The 22,105-nt window shown below is 37.7% G+C and overlaps 4 protein-coding genes across 7 annotated transcripts; all 4 read left to right on the top strand.

Annotated features, from left to right (window-relative positions):
* LOC109712722 (ocs element-binding factor 1-like) lies at positions 1,868-2,329 on the top strand (the record flags this gene model as incomplete). Its single annotated transcript, XM_020236465.1, has 1 exon — positions 1,868-2,329. A coding segment is annotated over exon 1 (408 nt), but the record flags the coding sequence as incomplete, so codon positions are not given.
* On the top strand, positions 7,005-8,738 carry LOC109712295. The gene is made up of 3 exons (XM_020235783.1): positions 7,005-7,186; positions 7,309-7,888; positions 8,205-8,738. Exons 2-3 carry the CDS (start codon positions 7,339-7,341, stop codon positions 8,660-8,662), a joined length of 1,008 nt encoding a protein of 335 aa, XP_020091372.1. The 5' UTR covers positions 7,005-7,186; positions 7,309-7,338; the 3' UTR covers positions 8,663-8,738.
* LOC109713315 (heterogeneous nuclear ribonucleoprotein 1-like) lies at positions 15,014-18,692 on the top strand. 4 transcript variants are annotated; one of them, XR_002217077.1, is made up of 4 exons: positions 15,014-15,399; positions 16,363-17,231; positions 18,268-18,401; positions 18,485-18,692. XR_002217077.1 is itself a non-coding variant. In XM_020237324.1 (3 exons), exons 1-2 carry the CDS (start codon positions 15,100-15,102, stop codon positions 17,218-17,220), a joined length of 1,158 nt encoding a protein of 385 aa, XP_020092913.1. In that variant the 5' UTR covers positions 15,014-15,099; the 3' UTR covers positions 17,221-17,231; positions 18,485-18,692. The 4 variants fall into 4 exon arrangements, 1 of the variants encoding a protein (XP_020092913.1); XR_002217076.1 differs by having other exon boundaries at positions 18,348-18,401; XR_002217078.1 differs by having other exon boundaries at positions 18,352-18,401.
* LOC109713310 (short-chain dehydrogenase cctT-like) lies at positions 19,521-20,846 on the top strand. Its single transcript, XM_020237314.1, has one exon. The coding sequence runs from the start codon at positions 19,687-19,689 to the stop codon at positions 20,575-20,577; it is 891 nt and encodes a 296-aa protein (XP_020092903.1). The 5' UTR covers positions 19,521-19,686; the 3' UTR covers positions 20,578-20,846.

The following is a 22,105-nucleotide window of genomic DNA, read 5'->3' on the forward strand; positions in this document are numbered from 1 at the left end:
ATACAGGTTTTCAGAATACAAATGTTTTCTTTTAGGTTTTGGGCTATTAGGTCCAGTGGAATACATAGATTTAAGCTATATTCAATTCATGAAGGTCAATGTGCTCAATGTGCTCATCTTACCTATCACTAGCTAGGCCACAATTTGGCCAACTTGGGATGCCACTGCTTTTGCTTTACAAGCTACCAGTCTCCTCCCCACTACATGATCTTCCTGTCTAAGCTTAAGAAAAAGCTACAAAACAAACTAAATCTTTAGCTTTGTATTTATCCGCATCTTCGGTATATCCTCAGAATTTTTTCCATATGTAAGCACCCACTCAAATATTGTTGTGCGCTTCCATTCAGAATTGAACTCAGGATCTTGTGCTCCAATCCACGTATATTTAATTTCCATCTGAACTAAAATATTGACTATATGAAAGTTTCAAGATGGAAGGTTTACTAAATTTAATAATTAGGCTTGTCACTTTAATCAAAAACTAGGGTTCAATCTTTCTATTAATTATTTTTACAGGCCTCACTGTTGCTGGCCAACTATAACCTTTGTTGGCCGCACACTGCTCTTCGTCTAAGCACTTGTACCGCTTATCTTTGTGCACACTTCTTTCCTAAGTCAAAAGGAAATAACTTTATCCTCTTTGTTTCGAAGTGTTCTAAACTCAATATATATATATATATACATTCGGAGTCCGGTTATGATACTTGTAAGTTTTCTGTCATTAGATTTACTTTTTTGATTATTTTCATCCATTATATTATACTATTCAAGCAATCATCCACTTAATTCTAAATTGTCAATATCATTCTAACTGCATATTTCTTAATTCAAGAACCAAAAGCCTATAAGCATCAATAACTTAATATTTTTCAAATCACTAAACCTTTGTTGGCGGCCCACTGCTCTTCCTCTAAGCACGCACTTATACAATTTTTCTTTGTGCATTCACTTCTTTCCTAAGTCAAAAGGAAACAACTTTATCCGCTTTGCTCCAAAGCATTCTGAATACAATATGTATACATTCGCGCCTACTTTAATTTGGCATCACTTTGGTTGTATCTCTGATCATATATGATCTCTACCGTACACGTGAGTGAGGGTTTTTAAGATTAATTTTGAGTTGTTTGATTTCCATATGACTTGTCTTTTGGGAATTTCAAGCGCCAACTATAAGGTTGTCTAGTGCAATTAATGAAAATGCCGTTTTTTTGGCCATATATTTTATCTAAAATCACTTAAAAGTTATTTTCTTAATCAATCAATCGGATATAATCTCATGCAATCATTGTGTATTGTTCGTAAGCTGAGCCGTTGGATTTAGAGAGTAATTGATCCGATTTCATCCACTCTGTTCCTTCGAGATTAAGTTAAAACCAAAAAAAAAAGTAAAAAAAGTGGATCCCTCCCACAATTTTGTGTGCTTCTTTCCGGATCAACCATTTCTTTTTCCCAAACAAAGCGATATTCGTTTCATATCTATCCTTCGTCCGAGGATAAATAATTTTTAATAAAGCAAAATCACCTTAATTAGGTCCCTAATGCATTTATTATTATAACTATAGGTCTTTCTCCATTTCCAAAGGTACTTAAATATTGCAGCACCTTTTGAACTTAAATAGCTTTCATCAAATATTAATTCATAAAAATTTAAATTTGAATTAAATTGATGTGCTAAACTGGTAATGTAAATATGGCCACGCTGTTTCCAAACTTTGCAAATACCTAATTTTAGTACGTAACGCTCTCGACGCAGACAAAAACCACCCACCAATGGCGACGCGCCACGTCGGAATCCCACCGCGTGGCGGGACCCACTTGCGCGTTCCGTTCGCGCGCTATAAATACCAGTCCCCCTCCACGCCTTCCTTCCCTTTTCCCCTCCTTCCCTCTCTACCCCTCTCCGGCGCTCGTATTTACGGCCATGCCATTCTCCGTCGACGACGACGCGGCCCCGCTCCTCTCCCTCCCTTTCTCCCTCCTCGAACCCGACTTCGACTTCGGGTTCGGGTTCACCCCGTGGCAGGACTCGCCCCCTCCTCCATGCGACCAAACCGGGCCTGGAACCGAACCGGAGCGGTCCCTCTCCCCGCCCGAGCCGGACCGGGCGGCGGGGCCGTCTCCGGCCGAGGAGCGCCGGCTCCGGCGCATGATCTCGAACCGCGAGTCGGCGCGCCGCTCCCGCATGCGGAAGAAGCGCCACCTCGAGGAGCTCCGGAGCCGCCTCGCGCGCCACCGCGCCGAGAACCGCGAGCTCGCCGCGCGGCTCGGTGACGCCGCCCACCTCTCCGCGCTCCTCCCCCGCAACTCCGACTGGCTCCGGGCCGAGTTCGCATCCCTCTGTCGCCCAAGGCCCCCCCTTTAGCGTGGGATCAAACCCTAGCGTCCCTCATCACCTAGAACGAAATTTTGGATTAGTCGAACCCTCTTATGTAAATTTCAAACAAAGATGAAACGAAATTGGAAGTAGTTCGCGGTCTCTTTTGAAACAAAAAAAAAAAAAAAAAAAAAAAACCGGCGATATTTTTGGATGATGATTTGGGATAGACCGGAACAAACCCGGTTCCTCTATAACGCATCGCATCGCCCCGATAACTCTCTTCGAAATGCTATTTCCAGTTAAACGAAACCAAAAGCAAACCGGCGCGACGGTTTAAAGTTAAAGTTACGAAACATATCCGCTCACGAACGCAACTCGTTTGCAGTCACAGCATTGAGATTCGTGCACGATCAAAATGGGACGCATAGTATACGTAATGATGCTGATTAATTATTGACCATCCCACCTACCGTTTCTAGAGTAAATCGCAAAGGGCTTGGTGGTTGATACCTGAGACCTAAGTTCGAATTCTAGTTGATTCACATTTTCAACTAAGTTTATTTCTAAATGAAATAAACGAAGCGGATAGCGTATTACCTATCTCTAAAAAAAAAAAGGATGCCAAACGATAGAAATTTGTATATAGCGGGAATTTGAAAATATATTGAATTCTATTTTTAAGGACGTGTTGTTGATAAATTTGCGCGTTCAATCCATAGTACTGCTTAACTTTGTTGGTACATAAACAATTTATGAGAGGCGAACAAATTTGCGCGTTCAATCCATAATACTGCTTAACTTTGTCGGTACATAAACAATTTATGAGGGGCGAACCTAAGCATTCGTGTTGTGCTTTATAAATTACTTAATTATCGATTTATACAATACGGAACATTCTGGCTGATTCACGTATGCTGTCGCAAATGTTGTGTAAATTTACTCATACACCACCTAACTTTTTAAAAAGCCAAAAGAATTACCTGTTTTCCAAAACAACTCATAAAAACTTCTAGAAGCGTTCATGAATCTATATATATCACTGTATTATTATATATATGAATCAATAAAGGACTATTGTATTATAAATGCCCATGTATTGGTAACTCATAGAGATAGTAAGTTGAGAAATATGAGTGCTTGAAATAAATTTTTGTTTCTTCGAAGGAGAATTGGGCTTGATTAAGATGTACCATTTTTATTTTTATTATATGCATTATGTATCAATCAATCTTAATAATGTTTGGTGCCCATCGCAATCGCCACGTCTAAAGCAAAAGGCCATCCCTTTCACCCAAGGGAAATTTAGTCTCCAATGCTTTTGTTTTAAGCGGCGTATTATTTGGTTTTGGTGCACCTTTTCCTTTAATGTACCTCTCAGTGACCGCATTTAATTAGGGTGCGATCTCACACTTTTGGTCACTAATAAGAAAGTAAGAACAGGACATTTATATTCTCATTTCTCACTTTGTTGATAGGGAGAGATCGCAAAAAGTCTCTATTGTAAGAGTGTAACTACTAGTAAAATGGTAATTTTATTATGAAATAATATTTTAAATAAATTATTATTATTATTGTACTTTATTAGATATTATTATTTTATAACAAATAATTGTGACAGAAAAAAAAATTCCAAGTCAGAGTTAAATAGATAAATTTATTTATATCAAATATGTTTTACCGTATAAATTATTTAATAGAGCAAAATATATTTTGAGAATTAGGTCGTGTAAGTCTCTTTTATGGGCTGAGATTCAATTTGTAGAAATCCAATGGACGACGGAGCCCAGTCGATAACGAAAACCTCATAAAGCCCAATAAAGCAAGTGGGTTTTGAATTGGACTGAGCAGTGAGGTGAGCTAATGCTCGGCCAGTTTGGTCTTATTGTCGAGAATACTGCTATTGTATAAAGAGCAGGGTTACTGTGCTATTAGGAGGACAGTAACTTTTATGCTCCTAATAGTATAGTAGTCCTACTCATTGTATAAAGTGATGAATCTTTATAGATATGTAAAACAACAATAAAAATAAAACTAAAATAACTCACAAAGCATCATAAAGAAAAAATTCTTGATCAATCTGCGGAAGCGAAAAGCCCGGTTATAATCTGAATGTCACTAATCGAATTTAAATAATTTGGTCTGTTCTCCTATCTCAGACACTCTTTTTTAAAGTGTGAAACTGATAAAAATTCTTCATCAAAATGTATATAAGAAAGTGACAGGAATGATACCCTTTTATACAGAGTCCATATCGACTTCACGTATCATATCAAGTAGTTATATATTTATTATAATTGATCTTTATCTATGATAAATTCAAATTTAAATATAATTAATTGAGTCCCAATTATGAAAATTCTAACATAAAGAACAATGTGAGTAGCTGCGAATAAAAAAATTATTAAGATTTGCTAATGGGCTTTTGCTTTTGCTATTCATCTATGTTGCGAAACCAAATAAGACTTTAAATTTTGTCGAGTTCCTAGAAATGAAGTTGGTTTTCGGTCTATTAATTTTCGAGAAGGAAAGAGATTATACCCTGGATTCCCAAAAGTGCAACTCCATGCCTTCCAAGGCTATTTGAATCATCACATCAAGCTGGACCATGGAATGTGCCACTGTTCCATCACCTTTTTCTCAGAAGCCTATCGTCTGCATCAGTTGCATCAACTAATCTCAAAAAAAGTTAGTAGCATAGGTAGATACATTTTCCACTCATGGAAAAAAAATATAAAAATTTATAGTTACAGTACTTTCTGCACTTAGCCGCCTGTTTTGGTATAAGTGGAGGAATGAAACTCAAGTTTCATTACTTTCGATATTTATTTTGGTGTAAGTAAAAAATATAGTGTAACTCAAGTTACGTTAGATCTCCACTTCACTTACTATTACTAACTTTTCCCCTCTAAAGTGCAGAACTCAACTTCTGCCACACTCAAATTTTTTTTAAAAAAATTTATTAAATAGTAAAATCTAAACTCTATTTCCTTTATAATGAATTAAAATTACCTTTAAATAATAAAAAATTTAATTATTTAATAGGTTAAATTTTATTGCGGTAAGTTACCATTATATTCAGAATATAACGAGATCCATGTATTTACATCAAAACAAATAATAAAATTTAAAAAACTAATTTCACCGGCACTAAATTATATCAAAGTAAAAAAAAAAATAATAAAATTTAATTTTCAAACGATACAAGTTATATTAAAATAAATAATAAAAAAATAATTATACTTTAAAAGATTCAAATGTCACTGCACTTGAATTATACTGGATCTACAGATTCCTCGATCCAAAGGCCCCGAGAAGTTATCTCTCTTTATTTTTACCTCTTACCTCCCTTTTATTTTAGCTGTACGTAAGACGAACGCTGTTGTCTTGCGACTGTAGCCAAAAGCACATCGAGGTGCGTGCGAGATTGTGCGCGTGTGTATGCGTGTGAGTGTGCGTGTGTGTGTGTGTGTGTGGGACCACCAGTGCGAGCACATTCACAAGCATCTCGACGCATATAAAGTATGCAAGCTAAATAGAGAAACCATGTTGCTCATGTACTCGTAGCCTTTTCTCGGGTGGAGCAGCAAAATTAAAAATTTTTAATAAAAATCAAAGAGGGGGTTGGAGATGTCCTGCAAAGGTGTAGCACAGAAGAGAGATTTGAGGGGTCAACACATGGCCACTGCTCAGGTCTCGTAGCCTTTTTTTTTTTTCTTTTTTTAAGAGAGAGAGAGAGATATAACTTCATTTTTCTCATCCTTTCAAATTATAATGTAGTTTCACGTACATCGTCGTAATATTCAAAATTACTATACCCACATACATATATATATATATATATATATATATATATATATATATATATATATATATACACGTTTCGTATATGCTCTCCTTTTGCCTTTTTGTCCTATATTGCTAATTCAAAAACCTGTTGTACATCCTAGTGGATTGGATTTAAGATACAGAATCTTTGTAATATTAAAATTTTAATACAGATATATTATTTTATATTTTTATATATCAATTTCATAATAATTTATTTTGTTGAAGTATAAAATGTCAAAAGACACATATCTAATAGGAAGCTTTACACTTCTCCTAATCTGAACTGGGCTTTACAATTAAAATTTTATAAATTTTTGTATTTTTTATATAATTGCATGGAAAGATAAAAAGAACTCGCTTTGAAGTATTAGACTAGATTTTGTTTTTTTCGAGAGGAGGGAATAAGTTTGAACTCAAAAATCACATATTTGATATTATGTGAACTTTTTCTAGTGTAGCAAGAAATATACATGGCCATTCTTCTTCTTTTTTTTTTTCTTTTTTTTTTTGGGAGGGGGGGAGAAAGTGATAGTTTTGAAATCTTTGAAGCAGTCTCCATGGTACATTTGGAGAGAGCAGCAGGCAAAACTACCTCTCTCTCTCTCTCTCTCTCTCTCTCTCTCACACACACACACACACCCAAATCCCAACAAGAAATCAGTTCAATCTTTTACCCTCTCTCTCACTTGACATGAACACATGTCTCTCACCACTACCCACCAAACCAAGGTAGGGACCATAAAATACTACTGCTACCCGAGCCCCACTCTCTCTTTTTTGGCCACTATTTGGTGATCACATGATGCTATCCCAACCGTCCGTCCATCCCCCTCATAAACCCCCATCCGAATCCCCATCAACTAAAGCTGTTTTAAAGGGAATGATTTCCTTATAATGAGTTTGTTCTCCTACTAGAGAGAGAGAGAGGGTATATTTTCTGGGTTTTAAGGTGCTTGTCCCACTCCCAACCCTCTCACCAAATGGCTCAAAAGGGCCTCAAAACAGCCCCCAGATCCTTTCCAGCTTTGGCTTGCCTCAAGGGTAGTAGCTTTTGTGTATGAGGATACACACACACACTGACACACACACACACGCATATATAAATATATATATGGATATTGCTAGTTCCTCTTTTAAGCCAATTTTCTCATCTCTCTCCTTAGTTTCCTAGCTAGCTAGCAAAGGGGAGCAAAATGGGTTCTCTATCTAGAAGCCCCAAGACAGTGCAGTATGGGAGGAGGCTGTTTGAGCTACTGGAGGAGCAGCAGGAGCCCTTCCTCCTTGATGTGTACCTCTCAGAGAATGGCTTCTTAACTGGGGCTTTGAAAGCTGAGGGAAGGGCCAATTGCTGCCCTGTGAATCTCTGCAGAAGGATACTCAAACTCTGCAGCCATGGGTGGCTAAAGAGGAGGAGCAGCAGCAGAGGCTGCAGCAATTTGAGGCATGTGTTGGGGAAGCTTCTGCATCAGAAGGTGCTGAAGAAGGTGCTCAATTGGAATGGCACAGCTAATGCTGGGAAGGGGAGGCATGTGTTGGGTGTGTGTGGGTGCTTCCCTGAGATGGGTCGCAGCAAAAGCAGTTTGGTGGAGTTCCAGAGGCTTTCTAAATCAGGAGGAATTGATGATGGGGAATCTGATGGGGAGGTTTCATGGGGAGCAATGGAGGTCGGGGAATCAAAGCAGCTTAGTCCAGTGTCTGTTCTTGAGCTGCACTCTGATGAAGCCTCCCCCATTCATGGCCATTGTAAGTTACATGCATGTTCTTTAATTTTTTTTTTTTTTTTTTTTACCTTAATTAGCTCTTCTTTTTTAAAGTAAATTGTTTGCTGTGGAATATATTAATGTTCTTCTTTATCTATATATAAGATGGTTTAAGAGCATATTTAGCCCGTAAGAAATATAATTGTGACAAAAGTTCTAATTTAAAAATTCTACTTTGCATATATAATTTTACTGTTTAGATAGTATTTTACCGCCGCGATTTCTCGATCATTTATTGTCTATGAGCTCTCTCTCTCTCTCTCTCTATATATAAATATATATAATGTGCTTCTCTGCAGATGAGGATGAGAAGCCCTCAACTTCAGGTAGTTCACCAAAGAAAGCTTTTGATGCTCCTTGGCAAGGTTTTGAGGAGCTTCTTGGGTCTACTTCTCCCACCATTATGCATCAAAATGCAAAGAAAAACAAGGAGTTGGATCAATCAGACCAGGTCATGGCACTGCTGGGATGTCCAATGGAAGTGGGGGAGTGTGTGAGCCCACAACTTGCTGAGAAGCTCATTGAGGACCAGCTCTCCTCCTGGGAGAAAATGAGGGTTGATTTTCTGAGGATACCCAATTTGATAGGCTCAGATATCTCAAAATCCACCAAAGAGTGGAGCCAATTCCACCCAGAGATGACAAAGATAGGGAAGGAGATAGAGAATCTCATCTTTGAAGAGATCAGGAGAGAGAGTGTGCTAGACCTGCTAGGCTCTCATTGTACATTAATTGGAGACATGTTAGATTCTAAATAACTACTATATATTAAGCATTATTATTATATTAATTAAAAAGTTATTATTAGTGGATTTCTTTTATATTTAGTCATCAGGTCTTTGTCTTTTTGTATCTTGTGTTCCATGCAGGATGTAGCTTCTGATACATTTTTGCCAGAGGAAGAGACAAGGCACACACCTTCCTCTAGTTGTTTTATAATTAGTTGGGTTTAATGCTTAATAAAAACAGTCAAAGGTGTATTAGCTAGGTTGTGCTTAATTAATAGCACCCGGCCCCTAGCTAGCTAGCACTTTTACAGCATGCAAAATAAAAATTTTAAAAAGACCCTAAAACTATTATTATTATTATTATTATTAGTGATTAATTATGAAAACATTAATTGGAGGACACTTGGCAGAGTCTGTGGAGTCATCTGTGAGAGTAGGAATAAACAACTGGGGGGTTTGCTAACATATATGGAACTCATCATCTCCAATTGTCTAGTTTTAATTACCATGGCAGTAAAAAGACAGAAATAGACAAAGGATATTATTGGAGCTATCTGGTTAGGGTTCTTCCAACTACCTCTTGGACAGCTAGAAAGTGGGGAATCATGGGAGCAAAGTGGGGGGTGCCCAACTTTTTCTTTTTCTTTTTCTTTTTCTTTTCCTTTTTATTTTTCTTCCAAAAAAAAAAACAATTTATCCCATAGGGCATCACTTTTTGGTAAAGTGCCCAATGTAAAGATAAATTTTAAGAGAATGATAGTAAATTATTCATTTCTCTTATACTAACCATCAATTTTTTAATCAAGTATGTGTTTGGTATGGTTGATTGAATGCAGTAACATTATTCAAATTGTAGGTAATATTTAAAAATAGAAACCGACCGTCCTTAAGACAAGTGACAAAGAGTTTGATGGTTGGTACCCGAGGTCCCAAGTTCGAATCCTACTTGATTCACATTTCCAGCTAAGTTTATTTATAAATGAAATAAATGAAGCGAATAGCGTGCTACCTATTTTTAAAAATATATATATTTAAAAATAGAATAAATTAGTGAAATTAATTACTTATACGGGTCAAAATTCAGATAAACAAATAATAGTAAAATTTGATAAATTTCAACCAACCAAAATTGTACCAAAATTGTGCTTTACAAATACGTTCACGAGAAGAGGCTTTGTTACAAAATTCCAAAACAGGACAACCTTAAAAACGATGAGAGACTAAGAACAATAACACAACCATCAGTCTACGTTGATGTAAACGGTTTCTGTGTGCTTTCACATCTAAAGTTATTTGGATAAAACGTTCTAATCATACAAATATTTGAGGAAGATACATTTTTTTTTATACATGGGAGTGTCCTCGGTTTTCACACGTGTGTTTGGCACGTGGGGGTGCATGGTTGCAAAAAAAGAGCAGTAATAAGAGAGGGCCCAGTCACGGTCCACCGTTCTATCAAGCCATGTGCATATTAATTGTGCACGATCGGTGAGGGATGCGCCTTTGACGCTGATGCCCCAACAATAAATTATTTCCTACACTTGGTTCGCCAAATCACCGATAGGCCACTTCGATGATCTGCCGTTTGCTCTATCTTTACTTACCGTCTAAAACTTATTTATAGACGACTCAATCTTAATTGCTAATCACTTTACTAATTAGGAAGAATAACTAGTACATATGAAAACTACCGTATCAAGCATTGATGGAATGAAGGGCGCGGTGCGGAAATCAGAGGAGTGGTCTGCAGTTGACGTGCGTGGTGAACAAAGTGTAGGCAATAAGTTCTATGCCCCGAAGTTCCCGGCGCACTACTCTCGTTTGAGAAGGGACCATTGAGGTTGTGTTGCTCCTGGTATGCCACGAGTAACCCTTGTGTCACCACCTGCATTTACTATTCCAACCTTACAGTTGATGGAGTATACATTTTCCATGTGATTCTCGTATTCAAGAACTAGCTATTTTTTTCATGTAGCTAAGTTTAGTTCTTTTGACAAATGAAGCTAGCGACGCTATCTTTCTCTTAAAAAGAAAAATTTATAGATCTTTATTTCAGCCTAAATATGTAGCTTTATTTTATGTTTTTGTCACAAACTCGACTCTACCACTGCAGGAGAGTAGATTCATTCCATAAAATTAAATGACAACCACTCTTGTTGTTTGGAGAGCCCTCCACTTCCTTTTCTTTTTCTTTTCTTTTTTTTTTTTATTTCCAAACCTTTTATATAGCTAAGATTAAACTTTGTTTTAACNGTTGCCGTTGCCGTCGCCGTCCTGCTCCGCCTCGTTGAAGCTCGCCACGATTGTGGCCTCCTCCGCTTCCTTCTGGGCCATCATCTTTTTCTCTTCCACCCCTCCCCTTGTGGTCGTTCCCTTTTTCCCCTTAAGCTAGCTCCCGAAGCAGAGCTGAGAGGGAACGAAGGCCGAGATCCGTACAGATCCAAGATCTGGAGGAACAGGGAGTGCAACGCGACAAATCAGAACCGCGAAAACGATACATCAAAAGTCAAAAAAATAAATAAATAAAATAAAATACACCCCCAAACCACCCCACCCCCCCCCCCCAAAAAAAAAAAAAACAAAAACAAGGTTTTAGAACATCCATTATATATGTCTTATGAATTTCCATTTCAACTATCCAAAACAGTACTTCTCTGTAAAAAAAATTTGTTTGTTGTACCAAAAACCTTCCATTGCGACTATCCAATGGCCTTCTAATTTTTATTTCCTGCACCTCTCCTCCATCGATCGTACAAGTTTTTCTGTTTGTACCAAGGCATCATCACTTTTAATTAGAAAATTAAGTCATATTAATGATACACCATTTCAAAAGCTACAAATTTTAATCGCCACATTAATTGATGAGATATTTCCTTAATTCACATTTTCAATAACGGATGCGAAGAAAGTGCATGATATCTCAAAGTGTCGAAGTATTATTACCCTCTTAATTCGAACACGAAAAAAGAAAAAGAAAAAGAAAAATTAAAAAAGCAATAGTAATTAATTAAGTGTCATTAGCTAAGTATATATGGAGTTATATTTATTAAAGCTGTCAAAAATATCTAATATTTCATACACGATTTGGACTCTGCCCGGATCCGAACTGGACCTGATAAAATATAAATAATATAGGGATAAAAAACATTATCTATTAAAGTTTTGAGTATGGGTCCGAATATTTTATATCCATACCCGCTCCGAACCAGACCTTCTAATGGGTAGGGTCGGGAAGAGTTTTTAGATTCGGATCCAGATACTCGATAGTAAATAAAAAAAAAAAAAAATAAAGTTGAGATTCAATTTCAATAGAATTTGTAGATGAAGGATTTTTGTGTATTTTTCATCCTAGTGAAAATTCTATATATATATATATATATATATATATATATATATATATAATTTTATTTTACTTCTTATTTTTTTAATCCTAACTGTTTATTATTTGAATGTTTTTTGAAAGAATTTTATTGGATTGGGTGTAACTAATTAGAACGCAAGTTTTTTATAGTGAGATATTTATGATTTGTCCATAAATTATTTAATAAATTTTATAAAAAATATATCTATACGGGTATCCGTATCCGATCTAAATCCGGCTTGTATCCGATTCATACTCGGTCTTAAGCAGATAGTATACGAATAGTCACTACTCAGACCTCCTGAAATAGACTCAATCGGTATATTATTAATTTAAACATCGAGACTCAGAGAAGGTCCAAAGTTAAATGAATTAAGTATATAATTTTTTTCCATCCATTTTTGTTTAAGGTGCGGATACAGCGTATCAAATTTTCAGACCCCATCCGATTCATGGACACCTTTCTATTTATATGCAAACAAAGGACAATCCTAGAAACTGTAATTAAGCGTCGAAGAGATTATAAATGGGAGATGCAACACACGTCCTAGAACACTATTAATGCATGTGGTCTCACAGTAATACAAAGCATCAGTGTTTTTTGGTTTGGCCCAAGAAAGAGATCGGCATGTGTCATAATTGTCTCCGTGCTATGATTCGCGGATGGATGTAGACATTAATCGTGACCCCTTCCTATGCGGTCTTACTGTTTCAATTTTGTCGCTTAATTCATTTTCATAATAAATATTTTTTAATAAAAAAAAATTAAGTTCTTCGTATTTTGTCTCTCTCGGTTTTATATATTGTAAAAATAAGGGGCACGATGATTTTTTGCAAAGAAAATATGTATGCGTATGGATGGTAAATTAATTGTGCTTATAGCTCATCATCAACTTTCGACTAACTCTTAGATTTTCATGGAGAAAATAATAACTCTTGGACGATATATATATATATATATATATATATATCATGAGGTTAGAAACCAAACTTTCTAGCTCCGACAAAAAGAAAATAATAAAATTACCTTTATGTGAAAGTGAGATCAAATGATAATGTTTCAAAGCTGATCACCATGCCCTCTAATTAATAGCTCGAGTTAAAACTATTAAATCCAACCATGTTCCTAATTTCTTACTCCATTTGATTCAAACCCCAAAAAATACAAAGTTTTTTTCCCCCTTTTTTTCCTTTTAACTTTTTTTAAGGAACTAGTAGTATACATAAAGTATTGCTCCTTTAGACATAATTAAAATGAAGAGAATGAATATTATTGTATCTAACTTTAGATGCTTCCTCGTTCTCTGTTCTCTCTGGTCCCTCGCACGTGCATCGCAGGAGACAAATGGTCCAGGTTTTAACTAAATATATAAACCTAGATTTTCATTCCAAGAGTAGATCATAATCAAGTTACATACATATATAATATGTGACCGAATAACCCCCTCTCCTTTTCCACATGGAGTGATTAATTCTATGAGAAGAGAGAGCAAAATCAAAACCGCATGTAGAATGCGCATTTATTTATTTGTAATTTACGAATACACTAGTAATATTTTATCATTCTCACAAGCTTTTTTTTTTAAAAAAAAAACAAGGTGAACTATATATATCCTAACATAGAGGTCAGGTATTAGAGAATTGAGAACAAAATAACTGTCCAACTAAAATCCATTAAATCAGCATATTAGTGCGAAAAATATTATAGAATATATAAAATAGTGTGACATTATTTACAATGAAGAGATTAACCTCATGATATTGCGCGTCTTAATTAAATTAATTATGCATGCGGCGACGGGCCTTCACTTGCAATTCTAAATCCACGTGGGAGTCTGATTCTGATCATGCCCATTAAGTGGTGCCATTTGGAACTGCAACTTTGCCCTTTCATAAGTCAACTTATCCCTTGGATTTTAAATTAATCACGTACTGATGCAATATTAATGTTAAACATTTTTCCTTTTGCTTAACGCAACTCTTTATATATTTACCTTCCATTAAGCTCCAATTAACTGTATGTATGTATCCATCCTTTCATTATTATTATTTTCCAAATTGTTTGAATCTCTTGTTTATTCATAGCGTATTCTCATATATGTATTCAACTAGCTTCAGCACTATCACAGCACTAAATTGTTGTGACAATTAATTTGTTCTCTTTTATAGCTCCATATTAATTATTTCTTACTTATTTGTTTTCTACGTTTCCTGTACAATGAACAACACATCACTCACACTCACTAACATTGAATAAGTGAGAGTTTGTATTTACAAAGAGATTTTTTTTTTTTTCAATAATGTGGGAAAAATGATATAGGGAAGCATGTGTAATATGGACTGATTAGTGCATAACGAATTTGAATTTATAATTGTCCAATCAAATTAAAGTTAGAAGTGCTTATTTATATCCTCTCACAAAAGTTCGCTTACGAGACATTGGTATAGCAACAAATTTATGTAACTCTTTAAACTCTATGTACAACGAAGCAAATTTCTGAACATCGCATGTGCGCTTGCACATTAATATTATCGAAACCAAAGCAATTATTCAAAATCAATCACGCATTAACGTCCACTATTATCTCAACTAGCAACTAATGATTTTGGTACTTTTTTTTTAATTTATAATTCTCTTATTTATCATATCTAATATACTGATAGACTAGTAATACACGATTAGCACGACATTTTGCCGTTTATGAAACTGCGCCAATACCCTCTCCCAGTAATCTTAAACGGAGCCTTAGTTAACAACTCCTTTAAATTAGTGGATTCAGTGGTGATACATAATTACTATTTGGGCCTGAACAGGGCGTGCAGAGTTAGACCTGTTTCAGCCCAACCACGGCCCAAGAACCTTTACATAAATTAAAACTTTAGAAGGACATATGTGTAAAAATCCCAAAATGGGAAAAGAAAAGAGGAAATTACGGAAAGACCCTTTTACCTCCCATAATTAATGATTCCACCCGCACCCCACCGCACCGCTTGCGCCCACCTAACTCGTCCACTCGTTGACTAGGGTTTTTCGAAACCCTAACATTCCCCTCTTCGCTCTCTCTCTCTAGGGTTTCTGGGAACTACTCGCTCGAAGGAGGGGGAAATGGAGCCCTCCCCGTCTTCGTCTTCTTCTTCTCCGCCCGCTCCCTCCTCCTCCTCCGCCCCCTCCCGGTGCTCGGAGCAGAGGAAGCTGTTCGTCGGCGGGATCCCGTCGGCGACGACGGAGGAGAAGCTCAAGGAGCACTTCGAGAAGTACGGGGAGGTTAGGGAGGTGGCGGTGATGCGGGATCGGATCACGAAGAACGGTAGAGGGTTCGGATTCGTCCAGTTCGCGGATCCGGGGGCGGCGGAGAGGGTTTTGGACGAGAAGGAGAAGGGAAACCATGTGATTTGTGGAAGAGCGGTATGTGCTATTCTATCCGCTGTTTACTCTTCTTCTTCTCCTCTTTGCGTGTGTAAAGAGCGGGGAAAGGTCTTCTTTTCCTTGGAAAAGTTGGGTTTTTTTTGTGTGTGTGACTTTTTTGGTACTTTTTGTTCAATGTGAATTTATTGCCTGGAGATTGTGAACGATCTCTCGTGAGAGCTTTAAAGCTGCTTGCTCTAACTCCTTCGATCCTAGTGTAATTTGTGCATTGCTTCTGTTATTAATAGTTCAAATGTGTGTCATGGGTGTGTTTTAATCGAAAAGGCATTATTTAGTGAGGTTGTGTTTTACAAAAGACACAGTTTTGAACTTACGATGAATTTTCAATGCGTAGTAGGCAATGTTAGGATGTTCACGAATAATTCACCGAATTATTATCACTTATAAATCATATAGTTCATCCGTATGAGGCACACTTTTGCTCTAATATTTGTACTTGTAATATGTGTAGTAGAGAAAAAAATGCTATCGCGATGTAGAAATGAAGGTGATTGTTTAATGTGTAGATTTATTTAGATAGTAATCATACTGCTATTTATCCCATACGTTTTATTATTCATTCAGAAGATAGTGCACTACTAATATTAAATATATATGGCCGGATTTAAGAGAGTGCCCCTGTGCTAATATGGGGCCTGTTTGGCCGTGCTGTGTGGTCCACGAGCGGGCTGCGTCGCAAAGCTTTTTGAGAAAGCTATGCATGCAGAGCTTTCTCAAACGGGCTTTTTTTTTGGCAGTTGCACGCGGCGAATGCAGGCGCTACTGTGCGGCCAAACACCCACTTGGTTTTGAAGGAACCAACTTGACTCTATGCCATAATTATTGTTTCAGTAAAAGATTGATTAGAAACTGAGTGATCATATATTCCTTTTCCAGGGTTTTTCTTGCCGAAGATTCATTGTTACCAGCATATTCTTCTAATTTTATTCCTACTTTTTTTAGGTGGAAGTGAAACAAGCAGAGCCAAGAAGTCAACAGAATCAGACTCACCGTTCCTCTCAACACCAACATCCAAATCAGGGCCAGCATCAAAATCAGGGGTCAAATAGGTTTAGTACTAACAATAACAGTAATGGTGGTATTCATTCAAAGTCAAATAAGATTTTTGTAGGTGGTTTGCCTGAAAGTATAGAAGCAAATGATTTCAGAAGATATTTTGAAAAATTTGGTGTGATAACCGACGTGGTTGTGATGTATGACAATGATAAACGGGCAAGAGGATTTGGGTTCGTTACTTTTGATTCAGAGGAATCTGTTGATGAGGTGATGCAGGATAATTTCCATGAGTTGAATGGTAAATTGGTGGAGGTCAAGATAGCTGTTCCCAAGAATGGAAATAGCCATAGCAGTAGCAGCAATCAGAATTATGGTAATTACAATTCCAGAAATTTCCAGGAGAGAGGGCATGCATATCATAACTTTTCTGGTGGTATGTACCCATCTTACAATTGGAGCTATGGTCCATATCACAGTTACTTACTGCCACCACCTATACATATGTATTATCACGGAGGCTATGGTGGGATGGGCTATGTCGGCCCGTATCCTGGCCCAAGAAGCCTTTGGGGCGGCCCTGGAATGATGCAAAGGCCGAGTTTTATTCCATACGGGAGTATTTCTGTGTACCAAAGCAATGCTAATGGAGCATTTTCTGGTCATAAGAGGAATTTTGGTGATGCTTATAGTGGGTTTGCAGGATTTGGCAACTGCATGAGTGGTCAAACTCGCCCAGTTATGCAGTCAGATGCAGTCAGCAAGGTAGCTGTGCAAATGGAAAGTGTGAAATTGGAGGATCACTGACCTTTTAATCGGTAAGTATGTTGCCAGCAAATCTACTTTTTCTGTATGATCAGATTTCTTCCTACCATTTTCTAGCCCATCTATGGCTTTCTCTTTGATTGGTTCTATATTTGATATAATTGCATGTTCTATGTGGTAATTCAAATTCTATATCTAAGTAACAAAGTTTATTGTTGTGAAAATACTTTGCAGAATCTTTCTATATTTCTGAAATCCAAATGACAATGGAATTATTCACTTGCAACCAATACTGGATATTATGAGTCTAAGGAGGCATGCTGAAATTATCTTTAAACTAATACAATGAGGTTCCTGTATTTAATTGTGTGTTTCTAGAAGGATACATTTCCCACTTTAGTAAAATTTTATTCATGTCTAAATTGAGAAATTAAGAGAAGTCCCTTACTGTTTTTGTGAGTTGCAACTTGGAAATTAGTTTTTTCCCGTCACTTAGTCTGCGGTCTGTTAGGCTACCTATTAAAATATGTGTCTAATTTTTTTTTTGGTCCTTTTCTCCACAATAAAACTAATTTGCTTATGTAACTATATTCGAAATTTATAATCAGATACGGCAATGTTAACAAATAATCTTTCAGTATTTACATAATATTAGCTGAATACACTTCCATATTGTTTTCATTGTTGTCACTTACCATACGAGCCCAAATACATGTTTTGAGTTTATGCCTCATAAATAAAGGCATGTTTTAAACATGCTCGTTGTATTTTTCATCGCATTGTTGATTTTAAATGGTATTTTAATTATACTTTTTTCTTCGTCAGGCCTATCATCTTTCTTTAGAAGAGTATATTTACTATGTATTTTTCTGTTGTCCATGCGAAAAACCTCCACTTTCATGCTTAGAAATCTCTTGCATTTGATTGAAACAGTACATTATGACTTCGTTTATTACGCTAGTGCATCAACAATTTTTTTCTTCTTCCGCTTCCTTTTGTTTTGTTTTTCCACTTAGATGCAGTGGGCTCATATTTTTCACTTAACTATCTGTTTAACTGTCACTTCTTTTGTTGGTTTCATCCACATAGCTTCAGACGCCCCATTAGATATATAAACAGTGCTTTTTTAACTGAAGTATTTTGTTGCTATACTTCTGTATTATTGCAAGGAAGAGTGACTTAAACATCAATTCTTTGGCCCTACATTTGCGCCTCACTTACAGGTAACATTTGTTTTCTTTGGCTACTAAAAGAGTTCTCTTTTACTCGGTATCTACATCTAACCAAGATTTGCATTTCTCAACAGGAGACTACGTTTACATCTCACTGTGGATTCACACTTTGACGCAGCTGATAATTCTTGCTGAACATGTAACATCGGAATAAATTCAATTTTATCACCAGTTTGTTGTTAACTTACTGAAGATTTACCTCGTAGCTTTTACTGCAACTTGGTTTGGACCAATATAAATTTTTTCCTTAATTATTATTATTATACTGACTCGGCAATACAATTGCATGTGTGGTTACGGTTGCTGGGAGGTTTGTTGTTATTGTGGCTACTGCTGTTGTGGTTGTCATAGGCGCTTCGCTTTTTACCTGTTTGACAAAAAGTTGATGTTTACGTGATCTGTGGTGGTGTGGTTGCAATTTGTTGCCGTAAGCTGTGTTCAGTTTTGTATGTCAATGTTAGTGTTTTGGTTGCAATAGCTGGAATTTGTTAGGTACCAGAGCTTTTTCCCATTTGGATTTGGGATATGCAATTTCGCTCTTCTTGTGGAATTAGGTATAGTAGCTTCCCGACCGAAAATAGGGGATAGTGAATACTGCAGTAGAATAGCGAGGATATATTTAACCATCTTCACTTGTATTTCCCATCCTTTGGATATTGAGCATTTTTGGATCTTCAGAAAAATTAGTAACATCTTGGGGCTTCTTTTTTTCTTTTTTTTATTTTCTGATTGCAGTTTAGAATTCTGCTTTTAGTCCATTGTAATGCACCACCAGTTTAAATTATCATTTGGTATAATAACTATTTAAAACTTGATTTTGTATTATTTGGAGAAAATAGTTTTGAGGGGCGAGTATAATACTCGAATTGTAGATATATATCTGCTTCGTATCTGTTGAATTTATTCGTGTTTTTGTGTCTGTAATAGTAATTCGAAGCATCATGCTCTTACACGCTAATAGACCAATAAACAAGGCTCCAAAACTAGTAAGAAAACATCAAACTTTGCTAAGCAACAATTGCGAAAAAAGCATATCCCTCTTGCATATTCTCAGAGTGTGAAAAATCCTGTGAATTTTATCCTTTCCCAAACGACCGATTGGTACCGAACAAGCTACGAACTACAACCTCTTTGCTCCAACGGAGCGCCCAATGACTCCTCTTCTCTCACTACGTTACGTACATATAATACAAACCCAAAAATGAGACCTCAACAACACTCCCTTGCTAAGAAACACTCTCACTAATCCCCTCCTGCGCTAGGAATAAGTAAACTGATGGACGAAAAAGTCATCAACAATCACAAAAACAACGACGAGGGCGACGATGATGATGACGAGAACAATAAGAAAGTAGTGCTCATCACCGGTTGCGCGAGAGGCGGGATCGGGTACGAGTACTGCAGGGCGTTCGCGGAGCTGGGATGCCACGTCGTCGCCACCGATCTTCCAGAGCGCCTCCCCGGCCTCTCCGACCTGCCCGGGGAGGCGCTGCCCCTCGACGTCACCAGCGACGAGAGCGTCGCCGCCGCCACGCGGCGCGTGCTCGCGGCGCACGGGCGCGTCGACGTGCTGCTCAACAACGCCGGGGTGGGGTGCACGGGCCCGCTCGCCGAGCTGAGCCTCGCCGCGGTGCGCCGCGCCTGGGAGGTGAACGCGCTCGGCCAGCTGCGGCTCGTGCGCGCCGTGGCGCCCCACATGGCGGCGCGCCGGAGCGGGCGCGTGGTCAACGTGGGGAGCGTGGTGGGCCGCGTCGCCACGCCGTGGGCCGGCGCCTACTGCGCCGCGAAGGCCGCGGCCCACGCCGCCACCGACGCGCTGCGCCTCGAGCTCCGCCCCTTCGGAGTCCACGTCATCAAGGTGGTGCCCGGGGCCGTGCGCTCCAACCTGGGCCACGCCAACACGGCCCATCTCGAAAAGGCCCGGTGGGATCTCTACAGGGGCTTCGAGGGCGCCATCAAGGAGCGGGCCCGAGCGTCGCAGGTGGGCCGGGCCACCGATGCGCGAATCTTCGCGCGGCACGTGGCCCGCCTGGTGATGCGGGCCAGGCCCCCCAGGGAGATCGTGTACGGGCACATGACGGGCCTGTTCGCGGCCCTGGCTTGGTCGCCCGTTTGGGTCCGAGACCGGTTCTTCGCCAAGCGGTTCGGGTTGGACAAGACCGTGTGAGTCAACGCAAAATCTTCTCTACTACAATTATTCCGTACAATATTTATCTCAAACCAATCCTTCTGTGCCAAGTAAGATAAGAAAAAGAGTTTAATAATAATAATAATAATAATATACGGTAATTGAACATTAAAATGACGCCTTACTATTACTAGTTTTTTTTGTACTTTTATATAATACGAAGACATTTGAGTGGATGGTTTAAATTCTGTGGGAAGTAATTTTGTGACGGAGAAAATCTCTCGTGAGTCTACTCAAGGTGGTAGGTATCATAGGGGCCGGGGTGATTACTTGATTGAATTGAATATTATGGAAGTACAAGTAAAAACATTAGAAGAGAATATTTATTTTTTTAAAAAATATTATTTGATTGACATCGAACTATTTAATTTTCAATTATTTGGTATCTGGTTGTCTCAGCATCTGAATTTGAGACTTCATATATATATATAAGGCTTCGAATTCGGAACCTCGGGTATTAACCGTCGAGACCGTAGCCAACTACGCCAGAAACACTCGATCGAAATAATCTATTTTAAAGAGGGTTTTCAAACATTTTTTGCTGAACTAATTTTTCAGACCTAATTAAGCATTAGGTTACTCATGAAAGGCAATTCTTAAGAAAGATGCCACGTACCTTGAATGAGAGGTTTCTCTTTTTGTTTTTATTAAAAACATTTCACACTCTCCAAACACCTTTAAATAAATTTAAAAATCAAACTTGTCCACCTAAAATCTTTATGATTCAGGATGTGTGGCAGTTTTAGAGGACAAGATTTTATGGAGAAATTAATCATGGGCAAAGCCCATGCAAACAATATTCACCTACAGGGGCTACGTGAAGCTCTCTGATGAGTAAATTCATAACCTGTCCTTTTCTTTATTTTAATTAATCTATTAAGGTAGTTGTGTAAAAGCCAATACAAGTTGTGAATCATCTTGCTCTCTGATCCCACTTTGCACCTTTTTTTTTTTTTTTTTTTGATGATTCCTTTGGATGCAAAATGTCGACAAAGAAGAAAATGGACAAATATATACTTTTTTATCCATTTTTTCATGCAGAATAATATTATCAACAAATTCGGTGATTGAATTTAATCAGACATAACAAATTCAATCTACTATGAGTAAAGTTAAAATTTTCAAATACTCTAACATATTGCCTCTTTAAAAAAGCATTATATGTCAAAAACAGTGTTCATATATACATATAAGGGCCTGTACGTAATCTACGCGGTCTATTAATTGCATGGACGCCTCACGTGAAGGAGATGTTACTTTTTAAAGAGTATCAGAAAATGCCGTTGCAAACAATGACATGGGGGTGGTTCGAGGACAATTCTTGTTCACCAATCGGAAGGTGAGGTATCATAATCAACTGAGCATGAAAAAGATGAGTGATATCTACATCTTTGTCTCTATATAAAATAAGGAGCAAATGCGACGTAGAGTCTATTCTGCAATATTGTGGAGTACAGTATTGTTTGAAAAAATATATACCAACTAAAATGGAAAAAAAATCTAACTA

Source organism: Ananas comosus, linkage group 7, assembly GCF_001540865.1.
Source record: "Ananas comosus cultivar F153 linkage group 7, ASM154086v1, whole genome shotgun sequence".
NCBI lineage: Eukaryota > Viridiplantae > Streptophyta > Magnoliopsida > Poales > Bromeliaceae > Ananas > Ananas comosus.

Excerpts from the sequence above, each read along its gene's own strand:
- LOC109712295 (XM_020235783.1), top strand. The coding sequence starts at position 7,339 with ATGGGTTCTCTATCTAGAAGCCCCAAGACAGTGCAGTATGGGAGGAGG. Across the intron at positions 7,889-8,204 it reads CTCCCCCATTCATGGCCATT|ATGAGGATGAGAAGCCCTCA; the intron begins GTAAGTTACATG and ends GCTTCTCTGCAG.
- LOC109713315 (XM_020237324.1), top strand. The coding sequence starts at position 15,100 with ATGGAGCCCTCCCCGTCTTCGTCTTCTTCTTCTCCGCCCGCTCCCTCC. Across the intron at positions 15,400-16,362 it reads ATGTGATTTGTGGAAGAGCG|GTGGAAGTGAAACAAGCAGA; the intron begins GTATGTGCTATT and ends TACTTTTTTTAG.
- LOC109713310 (XM_020237314.1), top strand. The coding sequence starts at position 19,687 with ATGGACGAAAAAGTCATCAACAATCACAAAAACAACGACGAGGGCGAC.